At 46.5% G+C, this 15,908-nt stretch overlaps 2 protein-coding genes and 1 pseudogene across 2 annotated transcripts; all 3 read left to right on the plus strand.

Moving 5' to 3' along the window:
- Window positions 1–3,567: 3,567 nt before the first annotated feature.
- LOC123450118 (germin-like protein 8-5) lies at window positions 3,568–4,643 on the plus strand. Its single transcript, XM_045127521.1, has 2 exons — window positions 3,568–3,771; window positions 3,908–4,643. The coding sequence occupies exons 1-2, from the start codon at window positions 3,651–3,653 to the stop codon at window positions 4,474–4,476; spliced, it is 690 nt and encodes a 229-aa protein (XP_044983456.1). The 5' UTR covers window positions 3,568–3,650; the 3' UTR covers window positions 4,477–4,643.
- A 612-nt stretch (window positions 4,644–5,255) lies between these two features.
- LOC123447957 lies at window positions 5,256–5,838 on the plus strand (annotated as a pseudogene).
- A 2,176-nt stretch (window positions 5,839–8,014) lies between these two features.
- Window positions 8,015–9,061, plus strand: LOC123447623 (germin-like protein 8-5). Its single transcript, XM_045124231.1, has 2 exons — window positions 8,015–8,189; window positions 8,326–9,061. The coding sequence occupies exons 1-2, from the start codon at window positions 8,069–8,071 to the stop codon at window positions 8,892–8,894; spliced, it is 690 nt and encodes a 229-aa protein (XP_044980166.1). The 5' UTR covers window positions 8,015–8,068; the 3' UTR covers window positions 8,895–9,061.
- The last annotated feature ends 6,847 nt before the right edge of the window (window positions 9,062–15,908 follow it).

A 15,908-nucleotide genomic window follows, 5' to 3' on the forward strand; every position in this document is an offset into this window, starting at 1 on the left:
CTACATAAAAAGCAAAATGACAGAGTCTACATTCTAAAATAAGTCCATATACATCCATATGTAGTCTTGTAGTACAAACTCTTAAAAGACTTATATTTAGCAAATCTCCCTCCGTAAAAAAAACTCCATCCGTTCCTAAATATAAGGCATTTTAGAGATTGTGCAATAAAGTACATACGGATGTACATAGACATCTTTAGAGTATAGATTCACTCATTTTGCTCCGTATGTAGTCTCCTAGTGAAATACCTAAAAGGTCTTATATTTTGGAACGGAGGAACTACATCCAATACCGCATGCAAGTTAGAGCGGGAAAATTTTGAGCGGAAAGTTAGCGCCGTTTGCCCAGACAGCAGCCTCGTAGTCAGCGAAATCAACGTCCGTGTCACGAGCAGCGCGGAGATTCGGTCGGCCGCCGGGGGTGGTGGCGGCAGGGCCCACCCAGTCACTGTCCGTTACGGACCGGCGTGGAGGGAACGGGGTCCGCAGCCGGCCGCCTCGGCTGGTGGCGGCAGGCCCCAGCCGCCTCGGGCGGTGGCGGCAGGACCCACAGCCGCCTCGGGCGGTGGCGGCAGGTGCCACGTGCCGCCTGGCGCGCCTGCCGCCACCCGGGGAGCTGGTCCTTTCGCTCTTTAGCATTCGCAGGTGGTCTTTTCTGGCATTCACGTTCAAGAGGGGGTCCTTTTAGACAAAAATTTTGTGGTACATTGACCTCTATGCACTTTGGTTAAAACAATTGAACACCGTAACATTTGCAGACGCTTATATATGCACACTTTGGTTTAATTTTGATAGTGTTGCATTGAGTTTCCGATGTGGATTACTTGGATAGCCGATGCATTAGTTTGTTCCAACCAGATCAACTCCAAAACAAAGTCAGATGGTTCAGTTCTTCAAACTCATAGATACGGAGTTCCCTTTTTTTCTAGATGCTAGATATAAAGTTAGATGTTCCCTTGCATGGATGATAACATTTGGCATCTTAATTAGGCCGGTAATAATCAAATTCAAAGATATATCATATATATGTGTATATAAGTATAGATATATTAGCGGCGTTGTATGCACAACACGCGACACGTGAGGAAAGTTACATGCGTGTGAACACGATGCCACGCCACTAGTTTCTAGAACAATTCGGTCCACACTCCTTTGACGACTGGTCTCCCCTTCTATTAAATAATCAAACTCATATCTTCTTAATACTAACACTCCAAATCTATTGCACTCTGTTAAACTCATTCTCCTCTCCTCGACATGTCCCTTTGGGATGGTGGATGCGCCTCTTCGCGGCGACGTAGATTTGGAGGTTCCGGCGCCTTCGTCGCCATCAATCGTCGACGCACATCGCCGGGGGTCGACTCGGCATAACAAGGGTGGGCCTTTCCATCGTCATCTGGGAAGCGAGTTGCTTGAGACTAATGACACCTCGATAACGTGCTCCGGTTGTCGGGCGCCCCCGCCATCACACGGCCTTGGGTCATCGATGACATCTCCAACGCAGAATCTACCATCGGCGAGTTGGCCGGACAAAACGTGCATCTATAGACTAAACCCATCAGCTTATATAGATACTGGGTATCTATATTCAGTAGGATACAAAGTACTGATGATCTACCTCAAGATCGTATGAATGAACTCTAGTCTATAAACCTTGCCTCTACAGATTAAACCCATCGGCTTATATAGACACTGGGTATCTAGGGTTACAAATATGTCGGCTACAAGTAGGGATAACATGCTAATCATTCATATGTGCCTTAAAGTGTACACCAAATCTTCGAAGGATTTCATCTTGAGTATGGACGAGGGCCTGCATGACCCATTCTGTTGACAGGGTATCCTCGGCCTAGCCCTGCAATGGTGGGCTGGCGTGATGTGCATCCTCTAATCCAAGTCACAGTCACATCTCGCCTCCCGTGAAGCATTGTGGGAGTCCATTAATGGATGTAGCAAAATCCAGCAATGGTTGCAGCAAAATCATCGCCGTCGTCATCGCAAGGTCGCAACATCGCCTTGTTGGATGTAGCAAATAAGTTCTCCAGAAGTAGCAAAATGCAACTACAGTTGCAGCAAAATATCATCGCAACGGTCGCTGTGTCGCAGGTGCACCTTGATGGATGTAGCAAAAAAGTTAGCCGGTAGTAGCAAAATGCAACTACGGTTGCGACTTTCCTTGTTGGGCAGAGCCGGTTGAAGCTTTTTCTGTCTATGGTTGAAGCTTTTTTAAACAATAATTGAAGTTGTTTTAGATGACGGTTGCAACACTTGTATACGCGTGGTCTGGTCATGGCAACATGCGACGAGGGCGACAAGCGAAGGCTGGAACCGGCGATGAGGGCGGCCTGCGGGAGTGGGAACCGGCGATGCGGGCGGTCGATGGGGCACGCACCGATGATGCGGGTGACAGCAGCGCACGGGCGAGACGTTGGTGGACCCCCTCGGCCATGCGCCCTACCACGCGAGAGAAATCGGGCGCCGGATCAGAGGAGATCACAAGGGTCGCACACGACCTGCAAAAAACGATTTGGCCGGCGCTCCGGCCAGAAACGTTTTCCTAGATTCATATATGCACCAAAGTGGTCATGATTAAACTCGTAGCAAGAGGAAACAAACTACTCTTGCAGATATGAAATGTACCTGGTCAGCTCCATGGTCATTGCTCTCCATTTAGTTAGATAGGCTCGTCGAGTAATGTCGTTGCTTCTTCCTCCAAATACTCAACCACTGCGAGTAAATTTGACCAAGTAAATATCTGATCGACGTGATGATAACAGGGGCTGCTACAAATAGCAGGTGGATTTCTTGACAAATCTGTTGCCAAATACTATATAATTGCATAGTTTGAAAAGCTTGATTTTACGGATCATATACCAACTTTTGGAAAGAATAGGCATAGTAGTGGCTCTATATGTCTTTAAAAGTCATGAACCCTTGAAGCCCACGCATTAGTAGGTGACTTTGTCTATGCATGTCAGCCTCGAGGTAGAAAACGATTGATTGCTTTAGAGTACATGACTTGGCTTTTCTCAACTGCTCTTTGACTGATTTCGGGTGCACCGGTTCAGACTATGACCAGGTGTATGATAGCATGGTAGAAACGCAGGATATTTAGATATCTAATTGAACTAGTCGATTTCATTTGCAAAAAGATATCTAAACTATATACAGATGTATGTAAACATATTTTAGAATGTATGTTCATTCATTTTTCTTCGTATGTAGTCTTCTATTGAAATGTCTACAAAGACTTATATTTAAGAACGGAGGGAGTAATGGTTATGGATGGTGAACTTTCCTGGAATTAGCCATGCATGCATTTTATGGACAAACAATCCTAGTTACTACTGAGTCGTACATCACGTAGAGTTGCTTCATCCTTTTTCTATTGTATACGCTGGATCGTTTCTTGAAGGAAAAACGTGTAAAGGGGAACTTGTCAAGCTTGTGAAAAATAATTTAATCAAGAGCCAGAGACCCTTTCAATCTGTTGGTCGGTTTCACCTAACTATTTGTATTGCTCACGAGTTGGCACACAGCTCACTACGCCTATATAAACACATGCACCCCTGCATGTTCAAAGCATCACTCAGTCCACAAACACAAACAGGAACACAAAAGAAAAGAAGAGCCAAAGAAACTAAACACAAATGACAACCTCCTCTTCCATCCTTCTCCTTGCTGCCCTTCTTGCCTTGGTCTCATGGCAGGCCATTGCGTCCGATCCTGACCCACTCCAGGACTTTTGTGTCGCCGACATGCATTCACCAGGTACAACGTACTCCATGGTTTCATGTCATGTTATCGCCAGATACATATGTTGCTATTAGATTCTGAAAATTATATGCAAGTTGGAATGACTTTGTAACTTCTAATCTCACATGTTACATCTCCTTTATGCACCCAGTGCGTGTCAATGGGTTCGTTTGCAAGAACCCGATGGAAGTTAATGCAGATGACTTCTTCAAGGCAGCCAACCTCGACAAGCCTAGGGTGACCAACAAGGTTGGATCCAACGTCACTTTGATCAACGTCATGCAGATTGCTGGACTCAACACCCTCGGAATCTCAATTGCGCGCATCGACTATGCTCCCTTGGGCCAAAACCCACCACATACGCACCCTCGCGCCACTGAGATCCTCACGGTGCTCGAGGGGACACTGTACGTTGGCTTTGTCACATCCAACCAGCCCGCCCCCAACAGAAACAAGTTCCTTTCCAAGGTGCTCAACAAAGGTGATGTGTTTGTCTTTCCCGTGGGGCTCATCCACTTCCAATTCAACCCGAACCCCCACCAGCCTGCCGTTGCAATTGCCGCGCTCAGTAGCCAGAACCCAGGGGCTATCACAATTGCCAATGCAGTGTTTGGGTCAGACCCACCAATATCGGATGATGTTCTTTCCAAGGCATTTCAGGTTGAAAAGAATACAATAGACTATCTCCAGGCTCAGTTCTGGGAGAACAACCACAATTGATTGATTACACGGAATATGAGTGCATAAACCAAGGACTTGGTTGACTTTCTAGACATGCATCCTAATCTATAAAATAAATGGAGCATATATCATGTCATTGTGTGTTTGTAAGCCCTGAATGTATTTCAGTCCTATGAATAATCAAGAATATGTTTTTTTTCTCATCACTCTGATATGATGTTGTATGCTATTTTGGTTTTGATGTATCGTATTTCGCATAACAAATGAAATTCGGGGTTATTTTCCCCTTCTCCAAAGCAATAAATGATTATCTAGTTATTTAGTACTAACTTTTGGACCGTCTGAGGCAAAAAACGCAGCTTCAACAGACAGTCCATATGTAAAAAAAAATAGACCGCGGCCTCCTTGATGTAAAATGCAACACCTCGCGGTGCAAATTTACATCACGAGATGCATCTGGTCCAAAACCAGCCGCCGCCCGCGAACGCCCAACCGCCACTTCGTTTACTTTCCCGCCCGCCCGCTCGCGACCTTCCGCCCGTCCGCCGCCGCCCCGCCGCCTCCACAACCCGCCGCCGCCCCGCCGGACGCCGCCCGCATCAGATCCGGCCCCGCCCCGCCCCACACCACTGTTTCCACGCCGCCCCGCCGCCTCCACAACCCGTCGCCGCCTCGTCCGCCCCGTCCCGTCCGCCGCCCCTCAGCTCCGCCCCGCCCGGCTCCGTCCGCCACCGTCCCGCAGCTCCGCCCCGCCCGGCTCCGTCCGTCACCGCTCCGGCCGCATGCCGCCGCCGCTCCACCGCTCTCACCGCTCTCCGATGGCGCTGAAGAAGACGCCGAAGGGCAACTCGGGCTTCTTCGGCATGAGGCAGAAGCCCTCCGGTAACTGGGGAGTGGAGTTCTCCGATGCTGGGAGGCGTTGGTGGATCGGCACGTACCCCTCCGCCCACGAGGCCGCGCATGCCTACGACGTGGCGGTGTGGCGTGCCGAGAGGCCTCGGGAGCACCTCAACTTTCCAGAGATCGAGAGTCGGGTGGAAGCGGAGATGCTTGTGCCGCAAGGCATCAAGATGAAGGAGATCACGACGAAGAAGAAGGCGACGAAGAAGCTGTCGGTTGTCGTGAATGCCGGCGAGACCGACGAGGAAGCGATGGCGAGGTTTGCTCAGGAGCATCCGGAGTACGTCGAGGCCGAGCTGGAGCACTACTGGAAGCGTGAGGCGGAGCTGAAGAAGAAGGAGGACGCGCGAGGCCGGTCCCTCGACGGTGATCCCCATCGAGTCCTCTTCCGAGGAGGACTGGGCAGACTTCTCGGAGGAGGAGGGCGACGAGGAGGGGTGCGACGACCCGGAGAAGGAGGAGTTCTGGGAGCAGTTCCGCAGCTCCGACTATAAGGAGTAGTTTATCTAGTAGTTTGAAGTAGTAGTTGAATTTCATGTATGAAGCTATGTTGAATTTGATGTTTGAACTATGTTGAATGGACTAGTAGTTTGTCGTTTTAAGAAATTTTACATCTTCATTTTGGACCATCTATTGGAGTTGCTCTTTTCGACCATCAATTTGGACCATCTGTTGGAGTTGAGCTTTTTTCGAAGCTCCAAAACGTACTTTTTGGCAGTCCAAATTTTACATCTTTGATTTTGGACCGCCAAATTTTGGACCATCTATTGGAGATGCTCTTAGATTTATGGGCAGTACCGGCGCTGGCGCACCGGCCCGAAAACTTGACTGGTCGCAGCGCAGCCCTATGATTGGAGGCTCTCGCGTCGTTGGATCTTCCCTACTCCTTCGTCCTCCTCTAGCATCTCAACCAACACCCCGGTCCTGCCTCCCTACATCTCGCATGCGGCGTTACCCGCAGGCTCCCCGCGCTCTCGTCGTCGTCGTCCCCATTATCAGCCTGCTCACCGCGTTCGCCGCTGACGTCGTGGTTCGCAGCAACTCACAACCAACATCTCGCCTCCCGTGAAGCATTGTGGTAATCCAAATATGGTTGCAGCAAAATCATCATCGTCGTCGTCGCAAGGTCGCAACACCGTCCTGATGAATGTAGCAAAAAAGTTTGCCGGTACTAACAAAATGCAACTACGATTGCAGCAAAAAATCGTCGCAGCCGTCTCTAGGTCGCAGGTCCACCTTGATGGATGTAGCAAAAAAGTTAGCCGGCAGTAGCAAAATGCAATTACGGTTGCAGCTTTCCTTGCTGGGCAGAGCCGATTGAAACTATTTCTGTCTATGGTTGAATCTTTTTTTCACAACTTTTGAAGCTGCTTTAGATGATGGTTGCAACCCTTGTATACGCACGGCCCGTCCATGGTAGCAGACGACGACGAGGACGACAAGAGGAGGCTGGAACCAGCGATGTGGACGGCCGACGGGGGTGGAAACCGGCGATGCGGACGGACGACGGGGATGGAAACCGGCGATGCGGTCGGTCAACGGGGGCAGGCACCGGCGATGCGGACGGCAGCAGAGCGCACGGGGCGAGCCGTTGGTGGTCATGATTAAACTTGTAGCAAGAGGAAACAAACTACTCTTGCAGATATGAAATGTACCTGCTCAGCTCCATGCTCATAGCTCTCCATTTGGTTAGATAGGCTCGTCCAGTAATGTCGTTGCTTCTTCCTCCAAATACTCAACCACTGCGAGAAGATTTGACCAAGTAAATATCTGATCGACGTGATGATAACAGGGGCTGCTACAAATAGCAGGTGGATTTCTTGACAAATCTGTTGCCAAATACTATATAATTGCATAGTTTGAAATGCTTGATTTTAGGGATCATATACCAAGTTTTGGAAAGAATAAGCGTAGTAGTGAGTCCATATGTCTTCAAAAGTCATGAACCCATGAAGCCCACGCATTAGTAGGTGACTTTGTCTATGCATGTCAGCTTTTCTCAACTGCTCAACTGCTCTTTGACTGATTTCGTGTGCACCAGTTCAGACTATGACCAGGTAGAAACGCAGGATATTTAGATATCTAATTGAACTAGTCGATTCCATTCACAAAAAGATAACTGAACTAGTCGAACTCATTTGTTTATCCTGCCGGATGTTTCTTGTTTACAAATATTTTCCTTCATTAATAATGGTGATGGGTGGTGAACTTTCCTGGAATTAGCCATGCATGCATTGTGGACAAACAATCCTGGTTACTACTGAGTCGTACTCCCTCCGTTCCTAAATATAAGTCTTTTAAGCGATTTCACTAAGGGTCTACATACGAAACAAAATGATTGAATCTATACTCTAAAATATGTTTATATACATCTGTATGTAGTCCACTAGTGAAATCTCTACAAAGACTTATATTTAAGAACGGATGGAGTACATCACATAGAGTTGATTTATTCCTTTTCCTATTGTATACGCCGGATCGCTTCATTCAAGGAAAAACGTGTAAAGGGGAACTTGTAAAGCTTTTGGAAAATAATTTAATCAACAGCTAGAGATCGTTTCAATCTGTTGATCGGTTCCACCTGACTATTTCTATTGCTTACTATATTCGTACACAGATCACTACGCCTATATAAACACATATACCCCTGCATGTTCAAAGCATCACTCACGCCACAAACACAAACAGGAACACAAGAGAAAAGAAGAGCCAAAGAAACTAATTAACTCAAATGGCAACCTCCTCTTCCATCCTTCTCCTTGCTGCCCTTCTTGCCTTGGTCTCATGGCAGGCCATTGCGTCCGATCCTGACCCACTCCAGGACTTTTGTGTCGCCGACATGCATTCACCAGGTACAACGTACTCCATGGTTTCATGTCATGTTATCGCCAGATACATATGTTGCTATTAGATTCTGAAAATTATATGCAAGTTGGAATGACTTTGTAACTTCTAATCTCACATGTTACATCTCCTTTATGCACCCAGTGCGTGTCAATGGGTTCGTTTGCAAGAACCCGATGGAAGTTAACGCAGACGACTTCTTCAAGGCAGCCAATCTCGACAAGCCAAGGATGACCAACAAGGTTGGATCCAACGTCACCTTGATCAACGTCATGCAGATTGCTGGACTCAACACCCTCGGCATCTCAATTGCGCGCATTGACTATGCTCCCTTGGGTCAGAACCCGCCACATACGCACCCTCGCGCCACTGAGATCCTCACGGTGCTCGAGGGGACACTGTACGTTGGCTTTGTCACATCCAACCAGCCCGCCCCCAACAGAAACAAGTTCCTTTCCAAGGTGCTCAACAAAGGTGATGTGTTTGTCTTTCCCGTGGGGCTCATCCACTTCCAATTCAACCCGAACCCCCACCAGCCTGCCGTTGCAATTGCCGCGCTCAGTAGCCAGAACCCAGGGGCTATCACAATTGCCAATGCAGTGTTTGGGTCAGACCCACCAATATCGGATGATGTTCTTTCCAAGGCATTTCAGGTTGAAAAGAATACAATAGACTATCTCCAGGCTCAGTTCTGGGAGAGCAACCACAATTGATTGATTACACGGAATATGAGTGCATAAACCAAGGACTTGGTTGACTTTCTAGACATGCATCCTAGTCTATAAAATAAATGGAGCATATATCATGCCATTGTGTGTTTGTAAGCCCTGAATGTATTTCAGTCCTATGAATAATCAAGAATATGTTTTTTTTCTCATCACTCTGATATGATGTTGTATGCTATTTTGGTTTTGATGTATCGTATTTCGCATAACAAATGAAATTCGGGGTTATTTTCCCCTTCTCCAAAGCAATAAACGATTATCTAGTTATTTAATATAAGTTTACTTGTATGGTTGAATTCCTTGAGAAACTGAACATATATAGTGTTTGTATGCACTAGCGAGGTACGTACAACGATTGCCATTTGTTATGACGACACAATTTATGAACCAAAGTCACCTGGATCAACGTCACGCAGATTGTTGGTGTGTGTCTGGCATGAATTTTGTGTTCTTTTCTCATTGATCCAAAACAATAGATGATTATCTGGCACTTTAATGTAAGTTTGACGGAACACCTAGTGCAATATAGTGTGACACTGGATCTATAATTCTAGTAGCATATATAATAAGTATGCAAATTCTGCATGATATGAATATTATTAGATTTCTACCGGGTGTGAGAAGAATTAAAGAAATCCGGTGTCCTGGAATATGGAGTTGAGCCATCTACGCATGGTATCCACTCCCTTCGCACGGAATTAGTTGTCTCTCAAAAGGAAGTGTCTAGCCCCGTTAGTGGAATGATTTAGAGAAAATTGCCACTATACCACTAATGAAAACCGCAAGTGTCAAAATACCACTATAAAAAACCAAAGTGCCAAAATAACACTGCTCTCTTAGTTTTTCAGACCAGAATAACACTTCCGTTAGATGTCAAACATATTCTGTTAGTCAAACCGTTAGCATCTGTCAGTTTTTTTGGGTATTTCCAAAATGCCCCTGATCTCTCAACCTAGTCCCGTATTCCCCATCTCCCGGTCTCTATCCATGGCGTGCGTCCGCTCGCCCCGCCGCCCTCCCGCTCGCTCCGCCGCCCTCCCCTAGCTTCGCCCCCGACGACGCCGCCCTCCCGCTCGCCCCCGACGACGCCGCCCTCCCGCTCGCCCCCGACGAGGCCGCCCTCCGCTCGCCCCCGACGAGGCCGTCCTCCCGCTCGACCAGGCCCTCCGCTCGCCCCCGACGAGGCCGCCCTCCCGCTCTCCAGGGTCCCGACGCCGCCCTCCCGCTCGCCCCTCGACCAGGCCCTCGACGGCCTTGCTGCTGGCCCTCCCGCTCGCCCCTCGACCAGGCCAGCGACGGCCTTGCTGCTGGCCCTCTGGGTGAATATCTGATGCTTTAAATCTGATGTTTTTATTCTAAATGATGATCCTCTGTTTCCATTTTTAGATTCGATGGGCGTTTCAAAGTAGAAATAGATGTTCAATCTTACTTGACGGTTGTAGACGGCAGAAAAGTGTATACAAGGGGCAGAACATGGAATTTTCTGGCTGGTCGGGGCTTGTCCATTGCGCGGATAAAGGAGGTTGTGGAGGGGAGGTACACATGGTCTGCTGATCAGAGAATGGTCATTTGGTATGGATCCGGAGGTAACACCGTCCCATTGATCTCTGAATCAGAGATAGCTCAATTGTTTGACATATGTTCTAGCACAAAAATAGTAAGGTTCGGTGTGACCATTGAGAGTAAACAACAACAGAATGAACCAGCCCATGTTATGACCGAGGAGATGGATGATCAGCCAGTTCACGCTCCATTCTTTGCTTGGCCTAAGCAAGCCTATGAAGGGGAGTACGAGGATGATGAGCCTGTGGGATGCAACGAGGAGAGCACCTATTTGCATGAGGAGAATGTTGAGTCAAAGGAGAATGCTGAGCCACAAAAGAATGTCGAGCCAAAGGCTGCAAGAGTTCCATTGGGAACACTGGATGTGGACAACTCTTATGATCCACAACATGTGCGAGGGGATGATGAGGCTTTACTTGCGAACAATATGGCTCCTACTTATATCCATGATAAAAACAATCCTCGAATTGAAGTAGGAGCCACATTTCCTAACTCTAAAGCATTTAAAGTTGCTTTGAGACAATTAGCAATTAGAGAAGATTGGTCCTTTGGCACGCAGTATAGTGACCCTCAAAGATTTAGGGCTAATTGCACTGATGAGGATTGCCCATGGAGGATACATGCCTCAAAATTACCTAACACAAAAACTTTCATGGTATTGTATAGGAGCTCTCATTGTATAGTGACCCTCAAAGATTTAGAGCTTATGTTATTGTTGATTTCTTTCTTTTTACTGTTGTTTATTTGGCACTTATGTTTCTTAATGTTATTGTAGGTAAAAAAACTCCCTTTTGGCCATACTTGTGGGAGTACCAATTGCAGCAAAGGAATGGCAAATAGAGATTGGCTTGCTGATAAAGGGAATGCTACACTTGAGGAGAATCCCACGGTGAGTGCAAAACAACTTAGAGAAACTTTGCAAAAGGAGTATGATATTAAGCTTCAGTACACCGATGTTTGGAAAGGAAGAGCTCGTGCAAAGGATCAATTGGAAGGTACATATAAGGAGAATTTCAAGCAATTGTGGAACTTTAGAGCCGAATTGTTGGCAACCAATCCTGGAAGTATATTTGAGATAGACATAAAAACAACTACCAACAAAAGGAGTGACGTTGTGCATGTTTTCAATAGGTTGTTCATTGCCTTCAAGCCATGCATTGATGGGTTCTTGGCAGGGTGTAGACCATATTTGGGGGTTGATGCAACATTTCTTAGTGGGAAATATACCGGACAATTGGCAGCCGCAATTGGTGTGGATGGGCATAGTTGGATGTTTCCGGTAGCATTTGGAATATTTGAGAAAGAAAATACAGAAAATTGGGTATGGTTCATGGAGCAGCTGAAATTGGCTGTTGGAGAGCCACAAGGGCTTGTAATCCATACAGATGCATGTAAGGGGTTGGAGAATGCCATTTCTAAGGTCTACCCAAATTGTGAACATAGAGAATGCATGATGCATCTAATGCTTAACTTCAAGAAAAAGTTCAAAGGTGACATACTAGATAATATGTGGCCTGCAGCTTGGACCTATAAAGTAGAGAAGCATGCATCTAGGATGGCAGAAATACAAGCACAAAGTGTTGAAGCAATAGCCTATTTGAATATGCATCACAACCGTGTGTGGACAAGAAGCAAATTTTCAGCAATGACAAAAGTTGAGTATGTCTGCAATAATTTGGCAGAGGTCTTCAATAATTGGATTAAGGACATGAAGCAACTTGCACTTGTTGAGATTTTGGACAACCTGAGGGAAATGATAATGAAATTGTTCAAGAAAAGGAGAGCCGTTGCCGAAACGCTGCTAGGTTACATACTACCTAGTGTGATAAAGGAGTTGAATTTGAAAAGCAAGGGGCTGCACTATTTGGAAGCAAGGGCATCACCAAATATAGCTGAGATTTCAGGAAATGGATGGAGGCACACCGTTAACTTGGAGAAAAACGAGTGCTCTTGTAGAAGATGGCAGATTTGTGGTAAGTCATGCACACATGCTCTTCGGTTCATATTCTCCAAAAAAGCCAAGCTAGAGGATTATATTGATGAGTGCTTCTCAGTGGCAAGGTTCAAAGCGGCATATGAGGGAATTCTCATGCCAATTAGGGGTAGGTCCCAATGGCCCAAGGTAAATCCTGGATTTGATATGATCCCTCCCAAGCTTACCAAGAGTGCTGGACGTCCAAGAACTAGGAGGATAAAGAATTACACTGAAGGTGGAACTGGCAGAAAACACAAATGCAAAAGGTGTGGAGCATTAGGTCATCTTCGAAAGACATGCAAGGAGCCAGAGATTGAAAGTGACGCGGACCGAGATGCTACTCCTCCACGGTAATTATTTCATGAGTCGAAATTTCTTTCACTTGCTGCCAAATGTCTTGCATATTAATTGTATTGAACTGTAGGAAAAAATCAAAGGTTGAAGCAAGCATCACAACTACTTCTTCTCCTAAGACACCAACTAAGCAAGGTACTCAGCTTGGTAGTCCTACAAGTCCAATGACAAGGCAAAGAGCAGCAGCTATTGCAATTGCTTCAACACCTCCTAGTGCATCTACAAGGAGCAAAATTGCTGCTCCTAGCCCTCTTCTGTGAGTTCAGTTCATTTGATTGTGAGAAGCATGATTTTTCTGTGAAAACATTCGGATTCCAAATTGCCTTCATCCTGATCTTTACTTTGTTTTCTCTCAAAACAGCAATGCCATGTGAAGGAGGATATCAGGAAGCTTTTGGATGTTGACCGTCCTAGATTATAACTTGTAGTAGATTAATTAGATGTTATGTAATCGGAGTCAGTACTAAGACTGTTTGCAACCGTGTATGCATGCATAGTAGGCACAATGGTGTACAGGAGGTGCTCTTTTGGTATGCTATACTGTGTCGTGACTTATATGAACCATTTTGTGTCTGTTTTCTATGTTGAAGAGGTAAGGGCATTCAAGTCTTTTTCAGATGATGTTAGTCTCAGTTATGAACCAGTGCTATTTTGGCAAGTTGGCTTTTACTAGTGGTATTTTGGCATGTTTGGTTTTGACTAGTGGTAGTTTGGCTATTGGCTCAATGATTTATGGAGAAGGCTACTCTGGATCAAGAAAATGGGAAGGCAGGAAAAATGAATTAGAATAAGGAATTGATAGACTAAAGACCAAGACAAATGCGGGTAACAAAAGAAACAAAAGGATTATGAGAATAAGGAATGCGTGAAACATGAAAATGTGTATGAACAAAGTGTATATTTAGGGCTATCTTACTAGGGCACTATCGTGATGCCACAATTGGATGCAGTCAAAATGAAAACAACTAAATTTTCTTCCTTGTAACGAGAAGAACGTAGCAAAATCACGGCTAAGAGGCACATGGAGGTAGTGGAGAAAAACGGACAAAGACAAGAAGAGGAAGGACGGAAGAAACAAGAAGAGAAGGAAGATAAGGAACATGAAGAAGAGGAGCAACTAATTTGTACTGAAAAAGATCAAAGGCTAAAATTTACACAAGAACAAAAGGAAGGACGAGAGAAACACAGAGGAAGTTGTGCTCCCTTATTTGCACTCTTTATCTAGCATAAAAAGGGCAAAGAAAAAACATAAAAGTATTTGGTATCTTCGGAACCATGGAGTGTTCGGGATTTGCTAAAACACAAAGGTTCATAAGACAACGCAGGGTGTGTCAACGGCTGGTGTACGTGCTCGAGGCGCGGTATGGCAGCTGCGCGGTGGGCAAGACCTAGTGGTCGCTTGCGTCGCTGGGTTTGGGTTGGATCATTTTAGATCTGGTGCTCAGACGTCGTCGGGCAGCATGGGGTGGTGGTATTCGTCGTCGGCTAGGTCAGATCCTCCTAGATGTGGCACCCAGATAGATCTGCGCCGGAGGCTTTCCTCAATCTTCCTTGTTGGCAGGTTGAGCCCCATGGCACTTTATTCTCCGTAGGTTTCAGTTCATGGCTCGTTGTCAGATCCGGAGCAGACAGATGTTGGTTGTATAGGATGGGAACCGGAGGAAACTTATGTTCGCTATCTCGGTCCGGCATCTGTGACGACCAGGACATCCTTATCGTCCTTAGAGTCGAAGCCGAGGTCCCTCCTATCCTCCTCCGACCCCCTTCTGGACGAAAGTCCAAAACCCGTCTTGGATTGGACGACAGCAGCGCCTTGCGCGTCGTACCCTCCATGGAGGGAGGCTTGGGTGTTCGGGGTGGAGTTTTTGTGGGTTGTGAGCTCCGCGTGGTGGCTCCAGCTGTGGAGGTTGGCGGGAGGAGCGGTGTTGTATCCACTGCCTCGACGTTGTCGGGTCTTGGCGGCTTGGTGCAACTGAGTCTCGGTGACAGAAGCGCCTGGATGGACTAGTCCGGGGCGGTGGCGCCGTCGTTGGACACCGTGGTGACTCCAATGGATGGCCGGACTAGAAAGGATGACGCATATCTCTTTCCTAGAGATGGGCCAGCGGTTCGATGATGGTGGTGGCTTCTAAAATGTGTGCATGTATTGGTTTGATGATGGTGGCTTCGGGTGGCCTTATTTATGTTCTTGCCTGATTTTTGTTGAATAATTAATAAAGATTGATGCATGCATTGATTGATGCAGATGTCGGGGGTTTAACCTGTTTTTCAAAAAAACTCACTCTGTACGAAATCACACAGCGGGAGTATATCTTTCATAATATTTTATGCGGATCAAAAACCCCTTAAGTTATTTGCTAGAGTTACTTAATTGTAGAATTTTCCATATCTTTTCAATAGGTACAGGTTCAGTCTGGTAAGCCTCCTCCCCGTTCCTCTCCTACCACTGCGGCCACGACCGCCTCCACTTTCAAGGTCAAGCCGATGATGGTGAAGATGGTGTTGGAGTGCGGCGGCGACATCTCGGCTTCCCACGAGGACATCCTCGCCAAATCCCCCTTCCTCGACGCCGGTAATGCTCCATCCGCCTTTGCCTCGCAGGCACGGCAGGACAAGGAGGAGGAGGAGGTCTTCGCCACCTCTCCTGACCACCCCAGCAAGACCCCATCACCAAGTGCAGCCTCCCATTCACCCCCACCCCCTCCCAGACCCAGTCGCCCATGCCTCCTCCCTCCGATGATGGCATCGCCAATCCTCGCCAGAAGCCAAATATCAGTGGGCTTGAAACAAAATCAGCGCTACAATGATCAGAATAGATATCACATGTGTTGATGAAAAGTTAGACGCCCCGACCCAGGTACATTTTTTGTACTGGATTATTTAAATTTTATAAAATGTTAGTGAAGTTAATAATTCATGAAACTCGACATGTTGTGTTATATTGACATGTATTGACCAGTTAAATTTGATAGTGTTGAATCGAATTTGGGATGTACACTATTTAGAAACTGATGCTTCAATTTGTTCCAACCGGATTAATCCAAGACAAAATCAGATGTTTCAATGCAAACTCGTAGAATTGGAGTTCCATTTTTAGATGGTAGATGCAC

This window comes from Hordeum vulgare, chromosome 4H, assembly GCF_904849725.1.
Source record: "Hordeum vulgare subsp. vulgare chromosome 4H, MorexV3_pseudomolecules_assembly, whole genome shotgun sequence".
In the NCBI taxonomy this organism is placed as follows: domain Eukaryota; kingdom Viridiplantae; phylum Streptophyta; class Magnoliopsida; order Poales; family Poaceae; genus Hordeum; species Hordeum vulgare.

What these genes read in the sequence shown, in the direction of transcription:
- LOC123450118 (XM_045127521.1), top strand. Translation starts at nt 3,651, where the DNA reads ATGACAACCTCCTCTTCCATCCTTCTCCTTGCTGCCCTTCTTGCCTTG. An exon ending in CGCCGACATGCATTCACCAG is followed by an intron (nt 3,772 to 3,907) that starts GTACAACGTACT and finishes TTATGCACCCAG; the next exon opens with TGCGTGTCAATGGGTTCGTT.
- LOC123447623 (XM_045124231.1), top strand. Translation starts at nt 8,069, where the DNA reads ATGGCAACCTCCTCTTCCATCCTTCTCCTTGCTGCCCTTCTTGCCTTG. An exon ending in CGCCGACATGCATTCACCAG is followed by an intron (nt 8,190 to 8,325) that starts GTACAACGTACT and finishes TTATGCACCCAG; the next exon opens with TGCGTGTCAATGGGTTCGTT.